The sequence below is a fragment of the Uranotaenia lowii genome, chromosome 3 (genome assembly GCF_029784155.1).
Source record: "Uranotaenia lowii strain MFRU-FL chromosome 3, ASM2978415v1, whole genome shotgun sequence".
Taxonomy (NCBI): domain Eukaryota; kingdom Metazoa; phylum Arthropoda; class Insecta; order Diptera; family Culicidae; genus Uranotaenia; species Uranotaenia lowii.
Window position 1 is genome coordinate 365,419,175 of NC_073693.1, and position 24,453 is coordinate 365,443,627.

A 24,453-nucleotide genomic window follows, 5' to 3' on the forward strand; every position below is an offset into this window, starting at 1 on the left:
GCTAAATTTAGGCGAGCATTTTTAGTCAATTAGTTACTCATGCGGACCTCGATTCAGACCACCTTCCAGTAACTTTTTCTTTATTTCACATTTCAATTGAAAACCCTTTAAAATCAACTTTTAACGTTCAAAAAGCTGACTGAGAGCGGAATAGGAATTTTATTGAACGTAATTTGGGTGTTAACGTTCCACTGAATTCAATAGAAGATATTGTGTTGGCTGTAGAAAATTTGACAACTTCAAAAGTCAACGCTAAAGCCGCCCAAAGTTAAACAAAGATTTAAAAAACCTTTGATCGATGATGACCTTTAGTTTTTTTTACGACTGAAAACCATTCATCGACGCCAATATCAACGAGCTAGAGATCCTTATTTGAAATTTATTTATTGTGGCCTTCAAAAAGAGATCAAACGTCGTTTAAATTTTATTCGTCATGACAATTTTGCAAACGCAAAAGCCAACACAAAGCCATTTTGAAATAAACTACAATTCTAAAGAAGTCAATTCCTACTTTGAAAGATGGAGATAAACTTCTTTCAACAAATGCAGAAAATGCTCAAAAATGAGCCCCAAAATTTGGCTCTGCTAATGGTTTTAATTTAAACGTTGTACCTTGGTCCAGTTGATGCTCAAATTTATTTAACTTGAATATGATGATATTCTTTCTAAGCAAAATGTATTTGTAAAAACAGAGGAACATGGGTTTCGAACTCTGGCTATCGAAATTCCATCGCAGGCAATATCAGATACAGAATACAAATTAAAATCATCTTAACATTGAAGTTCGTAAGCGGTTCAACAAAGTATCAAAAAAAAAAATAAGTATTTTGTTAAAACCAATCATATTTTTATCTTATAAAATTTACTAATACTTGATAACCCAAAAGCGTCAAAAATCACTCTTGGGGTTATAATGTCTGAGCAAATCGTAAACTTGACCCAGAGCTTATTGAAAATTTTATTTTTAACAATTCAACTGTAGATTTCAAGAATCCCAAAATTAATTTCACACTTAAATGTAACGGAACCTGCTTTTCACCAAGAATTAATATTTTCCACCAAGAATCAAAAAATCGAAGTCTCAGTGCAACATAAACTTTCGTTTCTGGAGGGGGAGGAAAGACGTCCAAATTAAGGCCAATCTCGGTGTTGCCACTTGGTGCACTCCTAAAAGCGTCTGAAGCGCACCAAATGTAGCGACCATAAAATCAGAGAATCCCAGTTTTACGACAGCAGCCAACTAGCGGGCAAAAAGTTGCAACATAAAACAACCAGCTTTTTTTCTCGTTCGTTCTTTCCGGTGTGGTGATGCTCTTGACTTTCCGTCGTTTTTGACGACGTCAGTGATCCGATGCGCGTCTACTAGTCGTTGCTGGCACACCGGCATTTTGGTTTTCGACATTCCGAAAGAGAGTATGTCTTTTGCTAACTAAGCAAAGTTTTGCCATCATTTGTACACCCATCGATTTAGCCCGGTCTCAGTTTGTCGTTCAAGTTCACTGCTTATTCGCGACATAACTTATGACCAAAAAAATTTCCATCAATTCATATTGCTTTCATGAACATTCAATTATGACCAATCAAAATTAAAAACTGAACTTTTAAAAAGTCAAAAGGTGAACTTTGGGTGTACTGGCAGAACATAAAATATTGACTTTTTGTTACAAGGTCAATACCTAGCCAGTGCTTTGCAATCACCTGGAGATTTGTTGAGAAGAATTTTTCCATTTGCTCAAGGAAATGTTTGCTTTGAGCTCCAGAAAATAATAATTTCTTCAAGAATTGTGTCAAAAATGTAACTCATTGAACTTTTGGTATTCACGAGCGCACATAAACGTCGCGACGCCTAACTTGGGTTTCTGGACACTATTATAGATGGAGTTCACTCTCAGGGTTCCTTAACACATTGAAGACCGAAAAAAAATCCTAACGGGAAAAATCGAAATTCAGAGCCCTTTATATTGACAACTATTGGACCAAATTCTGATATCTACGAGTAAATTTATATTTAATGTATTTTTTTAAATTTTTTGTAATCCTACACGTAATTGATTTTCGGACTCGGAGACCCAAGTCAACCCTTTTTAAATCCTTCCTTAATACACGTGATATCTCTATACATCTAATACTTTCACGGAAACAACAAGTCTGTTTTTTCTGGATTCCTTTTGGCAGACTAACTTTTCAGCCAGTACCCATAACTCTTCGGTGCCCTCCAAAGCTAATACATTTTCCAAATTTTCATCTACTTTTCCTTTCTCTCTCCCCCCAACAGAATCCCTAGCCCTCCGACTAACGACGGTTCGCATTCCGACGTACAAATTCCGTGGCGATTCGGCGCTGCTCGAGTGCCAGTACGAGCTGAACGGCCAGCACTATCCCCAGAATCATCATCATTCCCAACAGCAGCAGCCGCATAGCACCCAGCATCTTTATCAAAATCAGTATCAAAATCAGCGAGCCCGACCGCGGCCAAACAACGATTCCTTCGGGAATTCCGGCCGCTTCCAACAACATCATCAGCAGCGAAAACCGGTGCCCTATCCGCAGCAGGACGATTACTATTCGGATTCCGATGGTGGCGCGGCAGACGAGCGCCTCTACTCGATAAAGTGGTACAAGGACAACGAGGAATTCTACCGATACGTGCCCTCGGCCAGCCAGCCGATCAAGAGCTACAAAATCGAGGGCATCCGGGTAGATCCCAATCATTCGGATGGGTCCCGGGTCTTCCTCAAAGGCCTGACGCTCAAATCTTCCGGCGTCTATCGGTGTGAGATTTCGGCCGAGGCGCCCAACTTCGATTCGGTGCAGGGCGAGGGCCGGATGGATGTGATATGTAAGTTTTGCTTGTGTGTTGTAGATTGTAGATATGAATGGATATAGTAATGATAGATAAGCAGCAGAAATCTGTTGAAAATTTTGTTCATATACATAACTATGTAACTAAAAAGCTCATTTGAGCCCCCTGGTAATGGACGCTAACTGTTCTCAAACAAGAAAACAATATGAAAAACTAAAATGCGGACAAACTTTAAACATGCTGAGAACGTAAAAAATAATAATAAGATGAAAAAATTAATTATTGAATCTCAGTGGAAGAATATTTCTTAAAAGAGATCCATTTTAATTATTTACTAATCGTACTTCCACAGCCAGAACTTATGTCTGAGTCCCAAAGAATAATAAAAGTATGTTATTATTCTTCTTGTCTTTCTTTATGCTTTTCATCATTTTAACATAAAAACATTAAAATGATCAAAAACATAAAATGGTTGGGCCTACCATGGAGCAGAGAACGCAGAGACATCTGGAACACAGGAACAGAAGAAACGTGGACCACCAGTACCATACGTTTCAAATGGGCAGTATCGTTGGAAGCATGCTAAGAAATTGCTCCTTGATGAAGAAGCCATGTGTTCGATTCACAATGTGCATCGAAAAATTATTCGCACCAAAAGTTCAACCATTTGCGTGTGATGATGAGACACCCTATTGAACCATCATCAACGATCATCAACTCGACCGAGTTTGCAGCGGAACAATAAACGCCGGCCGGCGTGCCGGTGAGATTTGTGACTTCACACAATAGAGCCATCGAAATTGTGATCGATTGTGTGCTGTTGGTTTCATCACACGCGCTGGGGAAAAAACTACCGACAAACAGTCTTCGTTCGTTCGCAGCCGTCGATACTCGCATCAGCACGCGGAGCAAGTTTTCCAATTCAACCTGGAACTTGCTATAAAAACTTTGTAGATTAAGTGCTATTTTATAAGTTCTAAATTTAATTTAATAAGTCGAATAAAATTAAGTCAAAGTTGCATGGTTTCAATACAAACCTCTGTTTAAGTATAACTGGACTGTTTTTTATCGAAAAGGTGAAAAAAATTAAATCGTTTTTCTTGGGTGATATGCATGTGTGCCGGACCTCAACTGCATGCCAGAACTAAGTTCTTCGACTTACCGAATGTTCATCTGAGTGGTTCCGGATTTTGTCCACTGCCCTCCCGGGGCTTCGACATGGTCCTTCGAGCCGGATAGACGTCGATAGGAATCCGTCTGGCCGGAAAACACGTTTTTGGATCCGGAATCTATCCGTAAAATGGCTGCTGCGCCATTTTGGATCCACGTTGCTGCTTGCTGATTTTAATATATCCAAGGCATATTTTATGCCTCACATAGGTGAGTGCGGTTCCAAATACCTACGTTATCGTTATTTTTCTACCGGATCTTTATTTTGCATGAATCCTGGTTCTTATACGTGACCTGCGAACGAACTATCATCACCCGAGATTGAATATCTTCCGAGTGATATTTCCGCGCCGAGGTGGAAGATCCATTCCTGGCAATTTATTCAACCTGGTCAATCGAAAGCGATACTACAACCAATATTGAATATCTTTCGAGTGATATTTACGCGCCGAGGTGGAAGATCAATTTCTGTGCAATTTCTTCAACCTGGCCAATCGAAAGCTGATACTACAACCACGTGGTCCAATTAACAACCAAATTACAAAACGGACATTTTGAAGACGATTTGGTGCATTTTCGAGCTCATTTGTCGAAGTAGACAATTCCTCCTGGATATTTGGCCATTTCTTGGTGCAGAGGCAATATTTATACAAGGCATATTTCAAGCCTTGCCCAGGTAATTAGGGTTCCATTTCTTTTAAGCCGATTTGCGCGGTCTACGCGGTCTTTTGATTTTAGATCCACGCCGTGAACGAGATGTCGGCCGCCGAAAGGAAATTGCGGGGTCTTAAAAACCGGAAACGCAGCATCACGACTTCCTTCGCTGGGATTGTTAACTTCGTCAACGAGTTTCAACAAGAACGCGATGCAGTCGAGGTTCCAGTCAGGCTGGAAAATCTTGTTGAACTATGGAAGGAGTTCAATGCTGTTCAGCAGGAGCTCGAGATAATGGAGGATTCTGGAGACGACAAAACTTTGCAGGAGTACCTCAAGGAGCGCACGGATTTTGAGAGGAACTACTATCGGATCAAAGGTACTCTGCTTTTGTATGCTAAGCCGTCCCCTGAATTACATGACACTTCTCGTCGTTCTGCGGAACCCTCCCACCAAATGAACATTAAACTACCTGATGTGAAAATCCCAATTTTCAATGGCAATTTTGATAATTGGCTAAATTTTCACGATTTATTCGTTTCGCTCATACATTCGTCAACGAGCTTATCCACAATTCAAAAATTTTATTATTTGCGCTCTTCTTTAGCTGGCGAAGCGCTAAAAATTATACAAACTATCCCTATTAGCAACGATCAATACCAAGTTGCATGGAAAATGTTAGTGGACCATTTTCAGAATCCCAGAAGATTGAAACGCACTTATGTACAATCCCTATTTGAATTCCCTTGCCTGAAACGTGAGTCTCCAGCAGAATTACACACACTTATCGAGGGTTTCGAGGCAAATGTAAAAATATTGAAACAGTTGGGCGAGGCAACTGAACATTGGGATGCTTTACTCATTCATCTTCTAAGCGTTCGGCTTGATCCGATTACTAGAAGGGACTGGGAAGAATATGCGGAAAACGAAAACATTGATCAATTCCCTGAGCTTGTCGAGTTTCTCCAACGTAGGGTAAACGTCCTGCAAACAGTTTCCACTAAGCCTTCTACATCGCAACAACCTAGTTTCCCAGCTAAGAAGCCAGCTTTTCCACGAGTTAGCAATTATGGTAGTGTACAGAATAGTGGATTTCAGCGCAATTGTTTCGTCTGCTCTGGTCAGCACAACATTTACCAATGTGCTTCATTCAACAATATGTCCGTCGATGAAAGAGAAAACGTTGTCCGCCGTAATCAATTATGTCGAAATTGTTTGCGCCGTGGGCACTTAGCCAAAACTTGTTCCTCTGAGTCTAGTTGTCGCAACTGTAATAGTCGTCATCATACCAAACTCTGTTCGCCTCAAAGGTTCGAAAATAAACCAGCTCAAAACATTAGATCAAACAAACCTAGTCCACCCATTCCGAAACCTGATAATCCAGCATCTGATTCTTCCGTTGCCCATTCTGGAGTCACTAGCTGCAGTTCGCAAGGTTCAACCTCTCGTAAAGTGCTTCTTGCTACTGCTGTCATTTTAATGGTTGATGATACCGGAAACGAATACCCCGTCCGTGCATTATTGGATTCTGGAAGCGAGTGTTGCTTCATAGCCGAGCGTGTTAGTCAGCGTATGAAGGTGCAGCGGAATAGAGTGGATGTTCCTATTGCAGGCATAGGACAGTCGTCAACAAGTGTTCGTTCAAAACTCCGCTCGACGTTCAAGTCGCGGATTTCAAGCTTCAAGGCCACCGTTGATCTATTCGTTTTGCCGAAGGTTACCGTAGACTTGCCGACTATTTCCATAGACGCTTCCGCATTGGAAATACCTACAGGAATTCAACTAGCCAACCCTGCCTTTTACGAATCAGCTAAAATCGATGTGGTGCTTGGTGCAGATGTCTTCTTTGACCTCTTCAACGTTCCTGGACGAATTTCTATGGGTGATTCTATGCCACATCTGGTGAACTCTGTGTTCGGTTGGATTATCTCGGGAAAGGTTCCTGCAAGGAAGGTCAACGCTCCTCTTATTTGCAATGTAGCAACTACAGCTGATTTACATCGAGATATGGAACGATTTTGGCTCCTCGAAACTGATGATTCTCCTGCTTATTCGCCCGATGAAATGTTATGCGAACAATTATTCGTCGAATCGGTTTCACGTTCACCCAGCGGTCGCTACATGGTTCGCTTACCTATGAAGCAAGACGTTTTGAAAAATTTATGCGATAATCGGAGAACTGCTTTGCATCGATTCCGTCTTCTAGAAGGTCGCCTCAAACGAAGTCCTCAACTAGCAATTCAGTATCGTGAATTCATAGACGATTATATCAACCTTGGGCACATGCAAAGAATAGATGATTCCTCAATCGATCACCAACCGTCTTTCTTTCTTCCTCACCACCCAGTGGTTCGAGAACAAAGCAGCACAACAAAACTAAGAGTCGTATTCGACGCCTCTTGTAAGAGCTTCTTTAAACGAGGCCATGCTGGTCGGTCCGACCATTCAAGATGACCGTAGATCAATTATTTTGCGATCTCGAATTCATCCCATTTTGATTGTTGCCGATGTTGCCAAAATGTTCCGGCAGATTGAAATTCATCCAAACGACACACCTCTTCAGAGAATTTTCTGGCGGTCAGATCCCGAACAAGAAGTTCAAATCTTCGAATTAAAAACCGTAACATACGGTACTGCTGCAGCACCTTTTCTCGCTACTCGAGTTTTGCAGCAGATGGCTCACGACGAGAGTAAAAATTATCCAATCGCGTCCCAGGCGACTTGTCGAGACATTTATATGGACGATCTCATTTCTGGCACAAAAACAGTCAACGAAGCAATCGAGCTTATTACGCAGTTAGAAGGCATGTTTTCCTCAGCAGGCATGGAGCTACGCAAGTATGCAAGCAATTACCCGGAAGTCCTGGAGCAGCTACCTGAATCAAAAAGAGCTCTCCAGTCGACAGTAGATTTTGATAAGGATCAAACAATAAAAACGTTAGGCCTGCACTGGTAAACCAACACCGACCGTTTGAAATATGTTATTCTTGATTCACAAACTGAAATCACCTCAACGATTACAAAAAGAACAACACTTTCTTGTATCGCGAAATTATTCGACCCTCTAGGGTTACTAGGGCCCGTTGTGGTAACGGCCAAGTTTTTTATGCAAGCTCTCTGGAGTTTGAAAGAGGACGACAAACTGTGGGACTGGGATCGTGAACTCCCAGAAGATATGCAGATTTACTGGAAATCATTTGTCGCTGAGCTTCCGCTTCTGAATCAGCTTAGAATCGATCGGTTCGTTATGCTCCCGAGCACTGTCGACTTCGAATTACACTTTTTCTCCGATGCGTCGGAAAATGGATACGGTTCCTGCGTTTACGTTCGGTCAACCAACTCAAAGGGCGAAATCAAAACAGCACTACTTACATCGTCTTCCAAGGTGGCACCTTTGAAGAAGCAGAGCATCGCACGTCTAGAGCTTTGTGGAGCACTCTCGTCGGCTAAGCTGTACAGCAAGGTTTCGAAGGCACTCAGGGTTCCAGCAAAGGCATTTTTCTGGGTGGACTCTACAACGGTTTTGAGCTGGTTGGCAGCAACACCTTCGTCATGGTCGACCTTTGTAGGGAACAGGGTTTCGGAAATACAAACAGCGACAGAGAAATGCGACTGGAACTTCATAGCTGGAGTTGAAAACCCGGTGGACATAATATCCAGAGGACTTCTCGCAAACAAACTATTCGACAGCAGACTATGGTGGGAGGGTCCGCATTGGCTCGTTCAGGAGAGGAGTTTCTGGCCAGGGAATGCTGCACAATTTGAGCTTATGGAAGAGGCTGCTCATGAGCGCAAAAGGAGCGCGCTAACGTCAGCTGCACTTGCACCTACATTTGTGGACACGTACATCGCCAATTTCTCCAACTATCAGCACATGTTGAGGATGACTGCTTATTGGAGGAGGTATTTCACTAATCGTCGTTTGCCGAAGGCTGAAAGGGTCGTATCTCAACCACTTACAACGGATGAAATCCTTGGAGCTGAGAATGTTTTGATTCAGCTTGTTCAGCGAAATAGTTTTCCCGAAGAATGGAAGGATTTGGAAAATCAACGACCAGTTTCGAACAAATCTCAACTTCGTTGGTTCAACCCAATTATTGCCACAGATAAGGTTCTTAGAATTGGCGGTAGGTTGGGAAAGTCGGCTCAATCGTACGCATCGCAACACCAAATAATCTTGCCTAAATCTCACGCTTTCGTCACACTTCTGGTACGATCTTATCACGAACGTTTATTGCACGCCGCAACCCAATTACTCACTAACACACTTCGTTTACGTTTCTGGATTCTCGGTGGTCGAACAACACCAAGGCTCATAGTTCACTCCTGCGTAGTTTGTTTTCGAGCCAAGCCGAAAGCCATACAGCAGCTTATGGCTGATTTGCCATCGCCACGCGTAAAACCATCAAGACCATTTTCCATCACCGGTGTAGACTTCTGGGGACCAATTTATCTCAAACCTCGTCACCGTCGTGATGCACCTATTAAGGCTTATGTTTGCGTTTTTGTGTGCTTTAGCACCAAGGCCGTCCACCTTGAGATTGTAACGAACCTTAGCACAGCAAAATTTCTCCAAGCTCTCCGTCGATTTGTTGGACGTCGAGGCTTGTGTTCTGATATTTTCTCCGATAATGGGACGAATTTCACTGGAGCTAATAATGAAATTTGTCGCCTTCTAAAAACCAAAGATTTTCGACATTCTGTTGCTCGCGAATGCTCCGATAACGGAATTCGCTGGCATTTCAACCCACCCAGAGCTTCGCACTTCGGCGGACTTTGGGAGGCTGCCATCGCATCAGCCCAGAAACATTTTGTTCGAGTTGTGGGGGACCGAAAATTAGAATTTGACGACATGGAGACCCTGTTAGTTCAGATTGAGTGTTGCCTGAACTCGCGTCCGCTCACCGAACTCACAAACGATCCTTCGGATTTACGGCCGTTAACGCCCGGCCATTTTTTGATCGGCGAGGAACTGAAATCTGTCCCCGACGAAAATTGCCAAAACATTCCATACAACCGGCTTCCACAATGGCAGCAAATCCAGAAAATGCAGCAGGAGATATGGAGTCGCTGGAATCTGGAGTATCTACACACGCTCCAATCTCGTACCAAATGGTTCAAACCTCCCGTGGAGCTGAAAAAGGACCAGCTCGTTGTGCTTATCGACGAGAATCAACCGCCAATGCGCTGGGCAATGGCACGAATCGTCGATTTACACCCTGGTTCCGATGGAGTAGTTCGAGTCGTATCACTACAGACACCCACCGGAAAAACAACCCGATCAACAGCGAAAATATGTGTTCTTCCTATTCCATCGGCATCTGAAGAGCAAATTGCATCGAAAATTTCCGAATCACAGTAAGGACTGTGACTTCAACGGTTTCCAACGAGGATCAACCACATCAGCATCGGATTTCCGCATGGGCGGATCAATCTACGTAGCAGCTTATTTAAAATACAAGGCCCACAAACTGTAGGGTCCAGGTGAGGACCTTTCCAATCAATTTACCTTTTTGAAACCCTCTACCGGGTCTTATATATTCTTTTCATATCGACGAAAATCCGCCGGAGATGACATCGAGACGAAAACTGGGTTCAACGCTTCGCTGGTACCATCATCGTCAACGTAGTCAACTCTCCCGGGGACAGCATCATCCAACAACTACTTATGGTCAACGATTCAACGTTCCAGAAATAGTTATTTCTGCGAGGGGCAGGATGTTCGATTCACAATGTGCATCGAAAAATTATTCGCACCAAAAGTTCAACCATTTGCGTGTGATGATGAGACACCCTATTGAACCATCATCAACGATCATCAACTCGACCGAGTTTGCAGCGGAACAATAAACGCCGGCCGGCGTGCCGGTGAGATTTGTGGCTTCACACAATAGAGCCATCGAAATTGTGATCGATTGTGTGCTGTTGGTTTCATCACACGCGCTGGGGGAAAAAACTACCGACAAACAGTCTTCGTTCGTTCGCAGCCGTCGATACTCGCATCAGCACGCGGAGCAAGTTTTCCAATTCAACCTGGAACTTGCTATAAAAACTTTGTAGATTAAGTGCTATTTTATAAGTTCTAAATTTAATTTAATAAGTCGAATAAAATTAAGTCAAAGTTGCATGGTTTCAATACAAACCTCTGTTTAAGTATAACTGGACTGTTTTTTATCGAAAAGGTGAAGAAAATTAAATCGTTTTTCTTGGGTGATATGCATGTGTGCCGGACCTCAACTGCATGCCAGAACTAAGTTCTTCGACTTACCGAATGTTCATCTGAGTGGTTCCGGATTTTGTCCACTGCCCTCCCGGGGCTTCGACACCATGTTTAATGTTAATTAGCTACTCCAATCACTAGGACCATCCTTTAGCGGTTGGAAATGATTTATTTTGTACACAAAAATCACAAAACTTGAAGAGAAGCATTTTGTAGAAATTTATGAAATTAATTAGCGTTACTAAAAATTATAAGCTTTAGTTTTCTTAGTTGAATTGTTCTGGATTTAGGTGTACAATCATTTCTGGTCATCGACCAAGGATAGAGCGCCTTTACTCGCTCTTGAAAATAAAGAAGAGAAAAAAAATATTAGTAAAACCTTTCGAAGTCCGTTTAGGACTCGAAAGATTTTTCAAAAAATTTCCCTAAGAATTTTACTTACCTAAAATGTTGTTGTTGTTGCTTACAAATTTCTACGGTTTTAAATTTTAAAACAAGATCATTTTAATGCATGCGTCTATGATTTCTAATCGAGTAGAAAATTATAATGGATACTTATCTTTGCGCTGCAACCAACGTGATGAAAGTTTATTGAAATTCAAATGCACCTCACCCAAGCACAAGAAAATTATAAAATAAATTCGTCATCGAATCCATATCCCATTTTTTATTTTCTATGAATTTAATTAGGTATTGACTGACGAAAAAAAACACATAGCAAGCCGAAACCGGCAACGTTTGGAACCGAAAAACATGCGTAGAAAAATACACTATGCGGGAACGATAAAAAATCATTCTTCAATGCCACCATGAATCACTTTATAGAATTTTTATTTATTTTTTCTATTTACATTTTAATACACTTCGAATTGATTGGAATTTTGTACACCATCTTATAACCAAGATCACTAGTCTTTCTTCCGGGAAAAGACAGAATAAATCAACACATGGGAGTTGAAGAGTTTCGATTCATTTCAAGCCCCCGTGGGCGAATTCCGGAAAACACACAGTTAAGCGGCTGAGGACTCGAAAAGAAATCCTCCTGGTACAACACATATCCTTGCTATCCGATACAAACTTTTTTGTAAAGATTCATAGATAACTTTCACTATAAAAACCAACAAATTACTCAATTTCCACGGACGGAGAAAAAAACGCGTGCACCGCCATCGAGTCAATGCCTACTCGTCTTAAAAGAGATCCATTTTAATTATTTATAAATTAATTATTGATTTATAAGAGTTGATTATATAAAACTATATTACTTGGACTATTTTCAACTTTTATTTAAAACCTCGTTTTATAACAATATCCTGATCATAATCTTGTCAGCTGGAAACTATGAACCTATGAAAAAAAAATTTTTGAAATATTATACTTCTTGATTTTATTTGAAAAACTCTCAAATTTGCCAAGATATTACCCAGATTTTGGGTTGTAAACTTTGAAATCGAACCCAATTTTTCAAGGTTTTTAGATATAAGGCGAGTATTCAAAAAAAATGCAACAATTTTTTGAATAACTTTTGAATGCATAGATAAAAATTGATGAAATTTCCAGTGAAGCTACCTAATGAGCGCAATGAGAAAATTTTAAAACAACCGAAATTGATTCTCTTACAATCTTCATTCTAGATCAAAGAAACGAGTATGTTGGGCTGAAATGAATTCCTTTGATTAAAATCTAGGAGTAAGCCTCTCGATGAAAATATTTGCACATAAAATTCAAATGCCTAGAGCAAATGGTGATGGCGTTCAGTTCGGTCTGGTCGAATCCCGACCATATACGCCTGAATTAATTTCTTCAAGGTAAAAAGCTGCCCACCGGTAAAATATACATAATACGGTGGTCAATTCGTGCGCAAAATTTTTGACTTTTTGTGATGAGATATTTTGAAAACTTTCGTAATGGACAGCAGAGTGAACTCTTTACCAGTCACCTGACAGATTTTCAACCAGATATTTTTCGTAGACAAGTTTCGCCTGTATTTTCCGGAGATAAACAAGAAGAAAAATATTGAAAATCTAATGTTTATTACTTGAGTAGGCTAACGATCTGTTGAAACAGCAAATAACTCAGTCTTTCATAACGATTGACACGACTAATGGCTAAAAATATAAAGAAGACTGCCTTCAAATGCGACCGTTGTCTCTGAAAAGCACTTCAATTGCTTCCACAAAGTATAAACTCTGTTTAAGTTTGATCTGGCATCGTGCCATTACGCAAAAATTGTGGTGGAGTGATAAAAAGTCAAATCCAAAAATTATACTTGACAAATTTCTTCATTAGACACTATCTAAAAAACCACTTGACAGAACATCACAAAAATTTGCATATTTTAACATTACATTACCAGGTAACTTCGCTGAAAATTTCATCAATTAACATTCATGCATTCAAAAGTAATTCACAAAACAAAGTGATGCTTTTTTTTCTAATACACTCTTTATTATCTTCCCACATTCTTTGAATCAGCAAATCGAGAAAAGGGAGTTTCCCTCAACTTCATTTTCAACCGTAAATATGATCAAGTTTTGCTGATGCTACAAGAAGATATCGCAGTTACAACCGTTTTCGCTATCGGCGTTATGTTATACGTACGCAAAGGGAGCATCGCCGCAATCCGAAAAAGTTCTGGAAATTTGTCAACTCAAAAGGAACGAATCCGGTCTACCTACGGTACTACGAAAAATGTAGTCAGTCTTTTCTCTGATCTATCGCCAACTGCTGATAAAATTTCCGCAGCCGTCACATGACTACCCATCGATGTGCTGAATCTGGAAGTGGAAGAGATGCGAGGAAATGGTTCTAGAAGCCATTGGTAAACTGAAGTATACTACATCAGCCGGACAGGATGGAATTCCGGCGTGCGTTCTTAAGAAGTGTCGCACTCTTTTAGTGAAACCACTTACTCACATCTTTAACCGGTCCCTAGAACAGCGAAAATCTCCCGACGTCTTGAAAAGATATGAGCCCAGTATATAAAAATGGTGATAAGCAAAATATTCTTTATTACCGTGGTGTCACATCACTAGCTGCCTGTTCGAAGGTATTAGAGAGGATAGTAAACGACGTTATTTTCACAGCTTGTCGGAACTGGATCTCTGAAAATCAGCACGGATTTTTCCCTGCACGTTCGGTAACCACGAATTTGACAGTTTTTACATCATATTGCATATCAGAAATGGATGGCGGAAAACAAATTGATGCAATTTATACTGATATTTCGGCTACATTCGATTCAGTGAATTACGATATTCTCCTGAAAAAAATTGCAGCGTTTGGGATGTTCTGAACGACTATGTGCTTGGATAAAAAGTTATCTTACGAATCGCCGTTTAGCTGTAAGTTTCCGCAGAATCTCCTGATTTTATTCCAAAGTCTGGGGTTCCACAAGGCAGTAATTTGGGCCCTCTGTTGTTTACAATGTTCTGTAATGACATTAATTTGCTTCTAATTGGCTGTGGAGTTCTCCTGTATGCGGACGACCTAAAAATATTGTTGGTCATAAACAGTTTAGCTGATTGTTACGAGTTACAAGGCTTCCTGGACATGGTTGTGAACTGGTGTGCTGATAATTTACTGGTTTTAAGCGTTGCTAAGTGTTGTGTTATTACATTCAGTCGGAGGAAACATCCATTCATATATGAATACAGCATACTGGGTGAGTCACTGCAACGTGTGGATCAGATAAAGGATCTTGGTGTTTTATTGGATCGTCATATGACTTTCAAGCCCCATTACTCTGTTGTGCTCGAGAAGGCCAACAGGATGCTGGGATTCATTATACGCCTGTGTACAGAATTCACCGATCCCGTCTGCCTGCGAGCTTTGTATTGCTGCCTGGTTCGATCAATAATGGAATCTGCAAATCTGGTATGGTGGCCGTTTGAGGCTTTGTGGGTTGCGCGTTTCGAAGCAATTCAACGGCGATTGGTGCGGTATGCTCTCCTTGAACTACCTTGGGAAAACCCGTTAAATCTACCGCCTTATCCACAACGGTATGCTCTGCTTGGACTCCATACGCTGGCGGATCGTAATTCCATTGGTCGATCACTGTTCGTGGCAAAGATCTTGAGAAATGAAATTGACTGCTGTTGGCTACTTTCCCGTTGTGACATTTATGCTCCAGAACGAACCCTTCGTAATCGAGACTGGCTCTCATTGGAACCAAGAAGCACGCGCTATGGCAGTAACGACTCCCTTCGTTCCGCAAAAATATGCTTCCTCCGTTATTATATCTTATTCGATTTTAATGTTTCCATTGCGACTATCAAACAACGGATTGAACAAAGCATGAGTGAACGGTTAAGAAACTAAATAGCAAACGATTTATGTAAACCTAGATTTAAGTTTTATTCATTCAGACACCCACCTTTGTCAGATGATATCAAGATAATTAAAACAATAAACAAATAGTGGCGGGCGTCATGCCCATCTCGGTTTTGCTAGAGGAGGAGCACATCGGAAGCTGGTTCGTAAGAAGACACGGTGAAGTGGACTCCCATATGACTCCCATATGGATGCTTCATGAAGTACCACTACCGATTTTGACATATGGCATCGCCATACTGCCCAGATTGTGGTGACAATGACCCGAGCACGTGGAGTTTGCCTGTCTGAGGTTTGCGGCGGTACACGACCTCAACACTTGGCATGTGGTCAGCGATGGGTTAACCCATGACTGCCATGCAGATGAGCTGGAGTCAACGGCGGTCCGCGAACGGTGTAGGATGACTCCATCGCCGGGGAGCATCTGAGTAATGTGCGTCCGGTCCCTTGATCGAGGCACAAAGATAAGGTATCATCTTCTGCGTAGCGGAGGTCATGGGTGCGCCGCGCCGTGTAGGATACCCGACCGCCAGGGAGTATCCGAGTAGTAGGATAAGCTGCTCTCGATCTGTACACGACGCACAGTGGGCCAGGAACCACACTTTTGCGGTCAAAATTGACTGCAGGCCAGAGGCTTCGTAGTAGCTCATTGGTGTCTTCTACAAAGTTACTCGACTATATTTGCGCTATCTATTGATGGATTTGAATTAGTTCTATTTTTCTCCGCATGGTGGCGCCAAAATCTAACTTTTTACAAAAGTAAGATACAGGCATGGTTTCTTCTACAAAGTTGTTCATTATACCTTTAACATCAACTTTGTAGAACATTGTTAAGCTCTATGTTGTGTACTTAACTTGCAAAAATAATAATTTAAGGAAACCTTGCAAAAAAATGGTTTTTTTCACCTATTTTTGTGTCTAGCTATACAACACCTCAAATTTCCACAGTATTCGATTGGAATAGACTTAAATGAGATATTCTAGTGGAAAACTTATTCGTTTCGTCGATTTTTTCTGTCAAAATTGCAAAAAATTGGTTAAAATTATACATTTTTCAAATAGCAATAACTTGCTTGCGAGCAGTTTGGCGCACCTCATTTTTCGAGAAGTGACAGCTGTGATTATGATCAAAATGCATGTAAAAAATGTCGGTGGGTTCTCGTGGGTTCCTTGCCAAATGATTTAAAAAAGTTGGTAAGTTTTCAATACAAATCCACATATTTTAAGACATTTTTCAAAGAAAACATTTGAATAAATAATTCAGCACATTTTTCGCACTTTTAATCTAATTAGAAAAAAAAATAAAAATTTTCAAAAATTAATTTAAATAAAAACAGTTTTAAATTATTTTTTATAATAAATTTTACCAAATGTGCTTAATCGCTTAATTAAGCATCGCAATGGACTAAAGCAATAATAAAACGACGGAAATTCGACTTTTCTACCAGTAATGTAGATGTTTTCTTTGAAAAAGGTCTCAAAATATGTTGATTTGTATTGAAAATCTACCAACTTTTTTAAATCATTTGGCAAGGAACCCACGAGAACCTACTGACATTTTTTACATGCATTTAGATCATAATCACAGCTGTCACTTCTCTAAAAATGAGGTGCGCCAAACTGCTCGCAAGCAAGTTATTGCTATTTGAAAAATGTATAATTTTAACCATTTTTTTGCAATTTTGACAGAAAAAATCGGCGAAACGAATAAGTTTTCCACTAGAATATCTCATTTAAGTCTATTCCAATCGAATACTGTGGAAATTTGAGGTATTGTATAGCTAGACACAAAAATAGGTGAAAAAAAACCATTTTTTGCAAGGTTTCCTTAAATTATTATTTTTGCAAGTTAAGTACACAACATAGAGCTTAACAATGTTCTACAAAGTTGATGTTAAAGGTATAATGAACAACTTTGTAGAAAAAACCATGCCTGTATCTTGCTTCTGTAAAAAGTTAGATTTTGACGCCACCTTGCGGAGAAAAATAGAACTAATTCAAATCCATCAATAGATAGCGCAAATATAGCCGAGTAACTTTGTCGAAGACACCAATGAACTACAACGAAGCCTCTGGCATGCAGTCAATTTTGACCGCAAAAGTGTGGTTCCTGGCCCACTTAGTGGTATGAATAAGGTTTAGCAATTGCTTCGGTAGCTTTTACTTAGCTCGAAATCAATCAAAGCAAAAGTCCAAAGCATTTGCTTAGTTTGGTATGAATAAACATTTGCTTAGCGGATGTGTACTAAAGTCTTAGAACATAGCTTTTGCTTCGAAAAATAGAGCTATCCAACCAGCAGAATCTGAAGTTTTCTAAAGTAAAATGAAAGAAGACGATCAGAAAATTGAAAAGTACGGCTAAAGTAGCCTTGAATTCGACGAAGCGGGTGGTGGGTGTAAGAACGACTGGAATTTTTTTTTGTTAATGCGTGCTTGTATGTTGATGTTTAAAGAAAAATGAATATAGACATATTCGAATATTGTCAAACAAAAAATGGCCTCTTTAATATTTATCATAAGCTATCCCACATGTATTTGGATCGGGATAATCCGATGTATCAAAAAAAGGCAATAGGCGCGCATTTTAATTTAGATTTTTTTTTAAATCTTAGAATTATAAAAAAAATGAATAAAAAAAATGAGAGATCTGTATAATGTTTTAAATTATTACAATTTATTTCTTACTTTGAGCCAATTGGGACTTCTTCCACTATAGCCGGATTTTTTTTAATTTGAAATATTTACTAATTGAGTTGGTTATTGTCATCTTAGACAAATGATTTTATACAACGACAGGAATATGAAAAAAGTTGGGTTATCACTTCGACTTTCTTTATCCATGTTGAAAATGCCTTTTTGAATTGTTTTGAAGTGAAATATTGCTTATTTGATAAACTCATGACGTTATTAAAGAATGTTTTATTAGAAAAGTCTGCTACCGAGCATGCTTAGAAAATTAAGCAATTGCCAGGAGATTGGTCGAGCAATTGCTTCAGATTTGAGCTTTATTCATACCAAACTAGCTTGTTCTAAAAGAAAAAGCTTCTGACTGAGAAAACAGCTGTCAAAAAAAACTTTATTCATAACAACCGAAGCAATTGCTTTAAGCGACTGCTCGACTGCTCGATTCAGTTTAGCAAAAGCAATTACTAGGTTTTTTTCATACCACCCACTGTGCGACGTGCATAAAGGTGGCAAACCTCGAATCCTAGAGATAAGAGGTCGGGCTTCGAGTAGTAAGACGGGAGGTCAGGCCTCGAATCTTCAGGAGGAGTGTTCAACCTCAAGTCTTTACGATAAGAGGTAGGGACTCGAGTCATAAGAGGAGAGATCAGGCCTTTAAACAACAAGAGAAGGGGTATAAGTGGTTACCTCGACTCATTACGACGATAGGTCAGATCTCGAATCGCTAGAGGAGAGATCAGGCCTTGAGTCATGCAGAGGAAAGGTATGTGTACGTCAACCTCGAATCGATGCGAGAAGGGATTGGTTCTTGAATCGTAGGAGGAGAGATTAGACCTCGAGTCGCGAAGAGGAGAGGTTCATGTGGGAATCTCGAGTCACTACGAGGAAATGTCAGTTCTCAAGTCGTTAGAGGAGTGTTCGGACTTCGAGTCGTAAGAATGAGAGATTTTGCTGAAAGTGGTGTCGTCTATGAGTATTGCCTTGGAGCGTAATAGCGCGAATAGACCTCCCACTTTTAGAGGATAGTGTTTTAAACAGTTCGAGGTGGGAACTAGGTCTGCGGACCAAGGTGGAATTTAGGGAGTAGGAGGTATACACGGAGTATATCATGAGTCTTTCCATTGTATCCATGGACCCAGAATAGCAAACTGGGGGGACGCGGTGGCTCGTCGCGCCTTGGAGTACAATCCGTAAACCAGGATTTACACCTGTGGCTACGAACTTAAAAAAGACTACTCCAACACGAGCTACTGAGCCTGCCTCTTCTTCGATGCCCATCTGGATTCCAGTCAAGCGCCTCTCTGCGAACCCCGTTTTTATCACTTCGCAGCGCGTACCCAATCCATCTTCACTTACCTTCCCGAATCTCGATTTCTAGAGCCTTTTGATGACACCGGTGATATAGTTCCATGTTTGGGATCCAGTTGCCAGGCCACCAGGGGCGGATAATATTTCGCAGGCAACGATTCACAAAAATTTCCAGTTTTCCGGTCGTCACATTTAATAAATTTAGCCGCTTGCTGCGAGACAGACTCTGTTTAAGCTTACTCTGACCTGGAGAACAGACGCGGTCGGCCACCTTCTCGGTCTACATCCACCAGGGTTGGGTAGCCGATCTCCGCTTAGGTTACTCGCATCCTGTTTTTCCCAGCCATTGAAAATTGCTTCAATTTCGCCGATTCATAAGTCGGGAAATGTTCATCGTGAGAAGAACTTCCGGCCCATCTCAACTCTCTGCTGGTTTTCAAAAGTGCTGGAATTCATCCTACTGCTTTTGATATGCCATCTGGTGTTCCACTGGGTGAAAATCTACAGGGTCGTTGACTGGGGGTTTTGAGTCTCTTGTAAGGCTACCGCCCTACCCACAAAGGTGTGACCTTTTGTCTTTAACGTCTCTGAGCCAAAGAAAAACATATTTGTAACGATAACGTGTTACTTAATTTTTCGGCCTTATCGGTGAAAAGCGATATCGTTTTTAGTTAGGACGTCTGAGGGTTATTACATTTTATAGAAGGATAGAAGGTTAAAAGAAATGAAAAATGATGAAAATGAGCGGGTTGAATACATTTAAAAACATTATGATCACATGCAAAAATTTTTGCATGCACGTGTCGAGAGATTGACATTTTTTTCAGAACATTCGAATGTTTTTGTACTCGTATTTAGTGGGGTTGGGATGAATACTCCTATAGGATCCCTGAAAAAAGTACTCGTATTTTGTTATTCATAGCTGTAAATCTTGTCCAATTGTTCAGCCAGTGTCGAATGACGGGTCCTTTTCGTTTGATTGCAACAAAATTTATTAATCTCCAACTTTTTTTTTACTTCCAGTTGTCCCCCGGGATGGTCCCCACATCAATGGAAGCGGCGAAAGGCACCAGTCCTCGTCGTACCACATCGGCGAGCTGATGGAGCTGAACTGCACTTCGGGCCGATCCTATCCGGCTTCGACTCTCCAGTGGTACCTCAACGACCAGCTGGTGACCGACCCTCAAGCCCTTGTGTCCTACCCTCGGATGGTCAATCAACACGGGCTGGTGACCACAGTTCTGGGCCTGAGTATGGTGGTTCAGCCACGCCACTACATCGACGAGCTGATGCGGCTCAAGTGCGTGGCCAGCCTCTCGCCCGTTCTCTGGAGGAACGGCAAGGAAAGCATCGTCCAGTGGGAACAACCCAGCATAGACGACCGGGTGGCCATGCTGCTGGGTGAGTTATTTATGCTCTGTGCTAGGTTAGGGTGATTTTGTTTATGTTTTCGCGTTCTGCTAGGCTAGACATTTCACGCTTCCTTGGCCTGCTGTTGAATTTGACGTTTGATAGAAAAAAAAATACTGGCCTACTTTTCTATGACAATTTTTAAAGATTTATTTAGCCTAGCAACAAACGATTTTCTAGATTGAGTCAGCATCGGGTGAGCAATGAAAATTAAAGTTTCTAAATTTAATGCATCACACGAAAGATAGAATTTCAGTAAATTCTGCTACTATCTTCCAAAGTAATGTCTTCATAGTCATGAGGATGCTTTCTTTGGGACGGACATCATATCAGAAAGTTTATTCTCTTCAATTTACTTAACCATATGTGAAAATGAAATCAAACGAAGCAACTTTGATAAAACGATATAAACCAATCTAACAATCTCCATTGTCTTTCCCATCATGTCTTGGCACATACACCACAAATTTAGGAGCTGCAGAAGAGCATGTTCACAACATCAAATAGATATTCATGGAAAATGTCGACTCCCGATATCTACTAGAAGTGGAGCCAGAGAAGAAAAAAATAGTCAAAAGTTTAACCACATCCAATCCTCGTACCTTGCAGGCATTCTCCTGAATGGCTTTTGCTTGCTAGCTAGCTTGTGCCAAAATCAGATTATGACTCAATCTTTTTCCACTTGTTCTCGTCACCTTCGGGTTTTTCTTTCTATATTTTTATTATAAGAAACATCGGTTGACACAAAATGATACAGACACTCATGTCCCATATCATCAGCATCATCATCCTCGTCTTCGTCGGAGTATCATCTCTTGGAAGCATTTCTTGGCTCTTTTTCCATGAGAAGCTGTGGGGAAACAACAAACTTGCAACCTAGAAACAGTTTCAAACTGTTCAGAAATTGATTTTTTTTACTGAACTTCTTTTCAAGAGCAGAGTCTCAAGCACGTTTGTGGAAAAGGTTCTGCTTTAACCGAAGTTGGTTTAAAGTTTTGTTTCTTGATCAAAAGCATTCGAAAACTGAGGCCAAATATATCAAAATAAAAATCAATCATATTTGCCTAACCTACTAAACCTGGGCGAAAATAAACAATTGAGAACCAAGCCACAAAAGCCACAAAAATATCAGAAAATATTTCAAAAATCAATTGCCAAAAAAAATTGGAAAAATAACAAAAAAGACAGAAATATCACAACTGACCAAAATAAAAAAATGACAAAAATCACAAAATGACAAAATTGGCAAAAATGACAAAAATTATAAAAAAGACAAAAATTACAAAAATGCCAAAAATGACAAAAATGACAAAAATGACAAAAATGACAAAAATGACAAAAATGACAAAAATGACAAAAATGACAAAAATGACAAAAATGACAAAAATGACAAAAATGACAAAAATGACAAAAATGACAAAAATGACAAAAATGACAAAAATGACAAAAATGACAAAAATGACAAAAATGACAAAAATGACAAAAATGACAAAAATGACAAAAATGACAAAAATGACAAAAATGACAAAAATGACAAAAATGACAAAAATGACAAAAATGACAAAAATGACAAAAATGACAAAAATGACAAAAATGACAAAAATGACAAAAATGACAAAAATGATAAAAATGATAAAAATGATAAAAATGACAAAAATGACAAAAATGACAAAAATGACAAAAATGACAAAAATGACAAAAATGACAAAAATGACAAAAATGACAAAAATGACAAAAATGACAAAAATGACAAAAATGACAAAAATGACAAAAATGACAAAAATGACAAAAATGACAAAAATGACAAAAATGACAAAAATGACAAAAATGACAAAAATGACAAAAATGACAAAAATGACAAAAATGACAAAAATGACAAAAATGACAAAAATGACAAAAATGACAAAAATGACAAAAATGACAAAAATGACAAAAATGACAAAAATGACAAAAATGACAAAAATGACAAAAATGACAAAAATGACGAAAATGACGAAAATGACAAAAAAGACAAAAAAGACAAAAATTTAACAATTTTGACAATTTTGATAATTTTGACAATTTTGACAGTTTTGACAATTTTGACAATTTTGAAAATTTTGAAAATTTTGACAATTTTGACAATTTTGACAATTTTGACAATTTTGACAATTTTGACAATTTTGACAATTTTGACAATTTTGACAATTTTGACAATTTTGACAATTTTGACAATTTTGACAATTTTGACAATTTTGACAATTTTGACAATTGGGACAATTTTGACAATTTTGACAATTTTGACAATTTTGACAATTGGGACAATTTTGACAATTTTGACAATTTTGACAATTTTGACAATTTTGGCAACTTTTTTAAATTTTGGCTACTTTTTTATGTTTTGGCAATGTTTACTGTTTTTAAAATTATTGACAATTTGGACCATTAGGGTTTATTTTTATTGATTGTTTTTGTCAGATTTAGCAAAAAAAATACAATTCTTCGATAAATCAGAAAGTCAAACTGAAGCATTTGTTGAATTTAGTCATTTTTGTACATTGTAATATTGGTTTTGACATTCTCTTGAAGATTTTTAAAATATTACAGAATAACCATCAAAAAATCCTTTAACCTCATCTCTTCACAATCATTCAGAACCCGTTTTATTCGTTACAATCCTAGACTCATTCAAAATGTACATAAACTAATAATTTATTCCACATTTTCTTTTTTTTTTTTCATTCGACCGAACTCAACGAACCTGGATGTGGACTTGGACCTGAACCCGAACATTGACCGCCCCGGGACTGAATGCAGTGAAGAGCGGATCTCTTTCCCGGTGGCATTCCGGCCCAAGTCTTTGGCAGCAGCCCATCATGGTCAGCGTCCTACTCAGTGCGGTGTCCTTGATGTTGGCCCATCATCCGAAGCACCCAGTATGGTAGTCCTAGCGTCGCGGCGTCGTTTTAGTCATCCCATGTTGGAGGGAAAATTGTTCTCCTGCCGAAGGGGAAAGGTGTAGTTCGAATGTGGTGTGGAGGGTATGTGTGCTTTTTGGTTAGAATTTATGTGGGTGAATGAAAGCGGTGAAACATAAATAGAGAGAAAGTGCTGTTTAAAGTTGTATATTTACGAAACGACGACGGAAAAATCGACTGGATGCTGCATGCACTGAGATGAGAGACAACAAAAGAAAGAAGCGAACAAACATAAAGATGAAAACTAGAACCCGAAGAAAACAAGAATCATTTTCCAAAGTGGAAAAAAGGTCACTCGAAGAAAATGGTCACCGTTGCTGAGTTGAGGGCAGAAAAAAATACACTTATCGTTGGACATTTTATTTCTTCTCCACTTCTGAGGACAGTTTTGAACGAAGAAGATTCTCTCTGTTTCTCGAAAACGAAATAACTATAAGCAACGGTGATTTATTCTGTTTTTTTTTTTAAACGTTATTTCGAGAGACCAGAAAAGGTATGGTTCTATTTGTTTCGAACACTTTCGGAAGAAACAAATTTCAAACAGCAAAAAAAATGTTTAAAAACCGGTGCAAGCAAGTGTCACCAGAGAAAGAAGTAAAGTGATAAAGGAAGTTGCTGTTTTTTTTTGCAATTCAGTTCTCAAGGAGTTCAGTTCAGTGTATTCATTTCCGATCAGGGACAGAATTTGTACAGATTTATCGATCTCAGAATCGTGCTGTTTTTATTTCTACCTATTAGCCAATAAGTTATTACCTGTATTGTACATACAATCTAGGATAAGAGGATACCTACCTATAAAATGAGATGAAAAAAAAAGAAACCTAAAAACGAAAGTGTACTCCAGAAACAGTTGTTGAGCATTGTATAGTAAATTTAATTTTTGTATATAAAAGTTAGCTGGCGAATCAAATCAC

The 24,453-nt window shown here is 39.5% G+C and overlaps 1 protein-coding gene across 2 annotated transcripts in view; it reads left to right on the forward strand.

The window, feature by feature from the left end:
* LOC129754364 (uncharacterized) overlaps nt 1-24,453 on the forward strand; it is an 86,726-nt gene extending 62,273 nt beyond the window's left edge. For both annotated transcript variants that reach the window (XM_055750378.1, XM_055750379.1), the window contains exons 3-5: nt 2,276-2,839; nt 20,196-20,573; nt 23,379-24,453. In XM_055750378.1, coding sequence (XP_055606353.1) covers nt 2,276-2,839; nt 20,196-20,573; nt 23,379-23,506 — 1,070 coding nt within the window. In that variant the 3' untranslated portion in view covers nt 23,507-24,453. The remainder of the gene's footprint in view (nt 1-2,275; nt 2,840-20,195; nt 20,574-23,378) is intronic.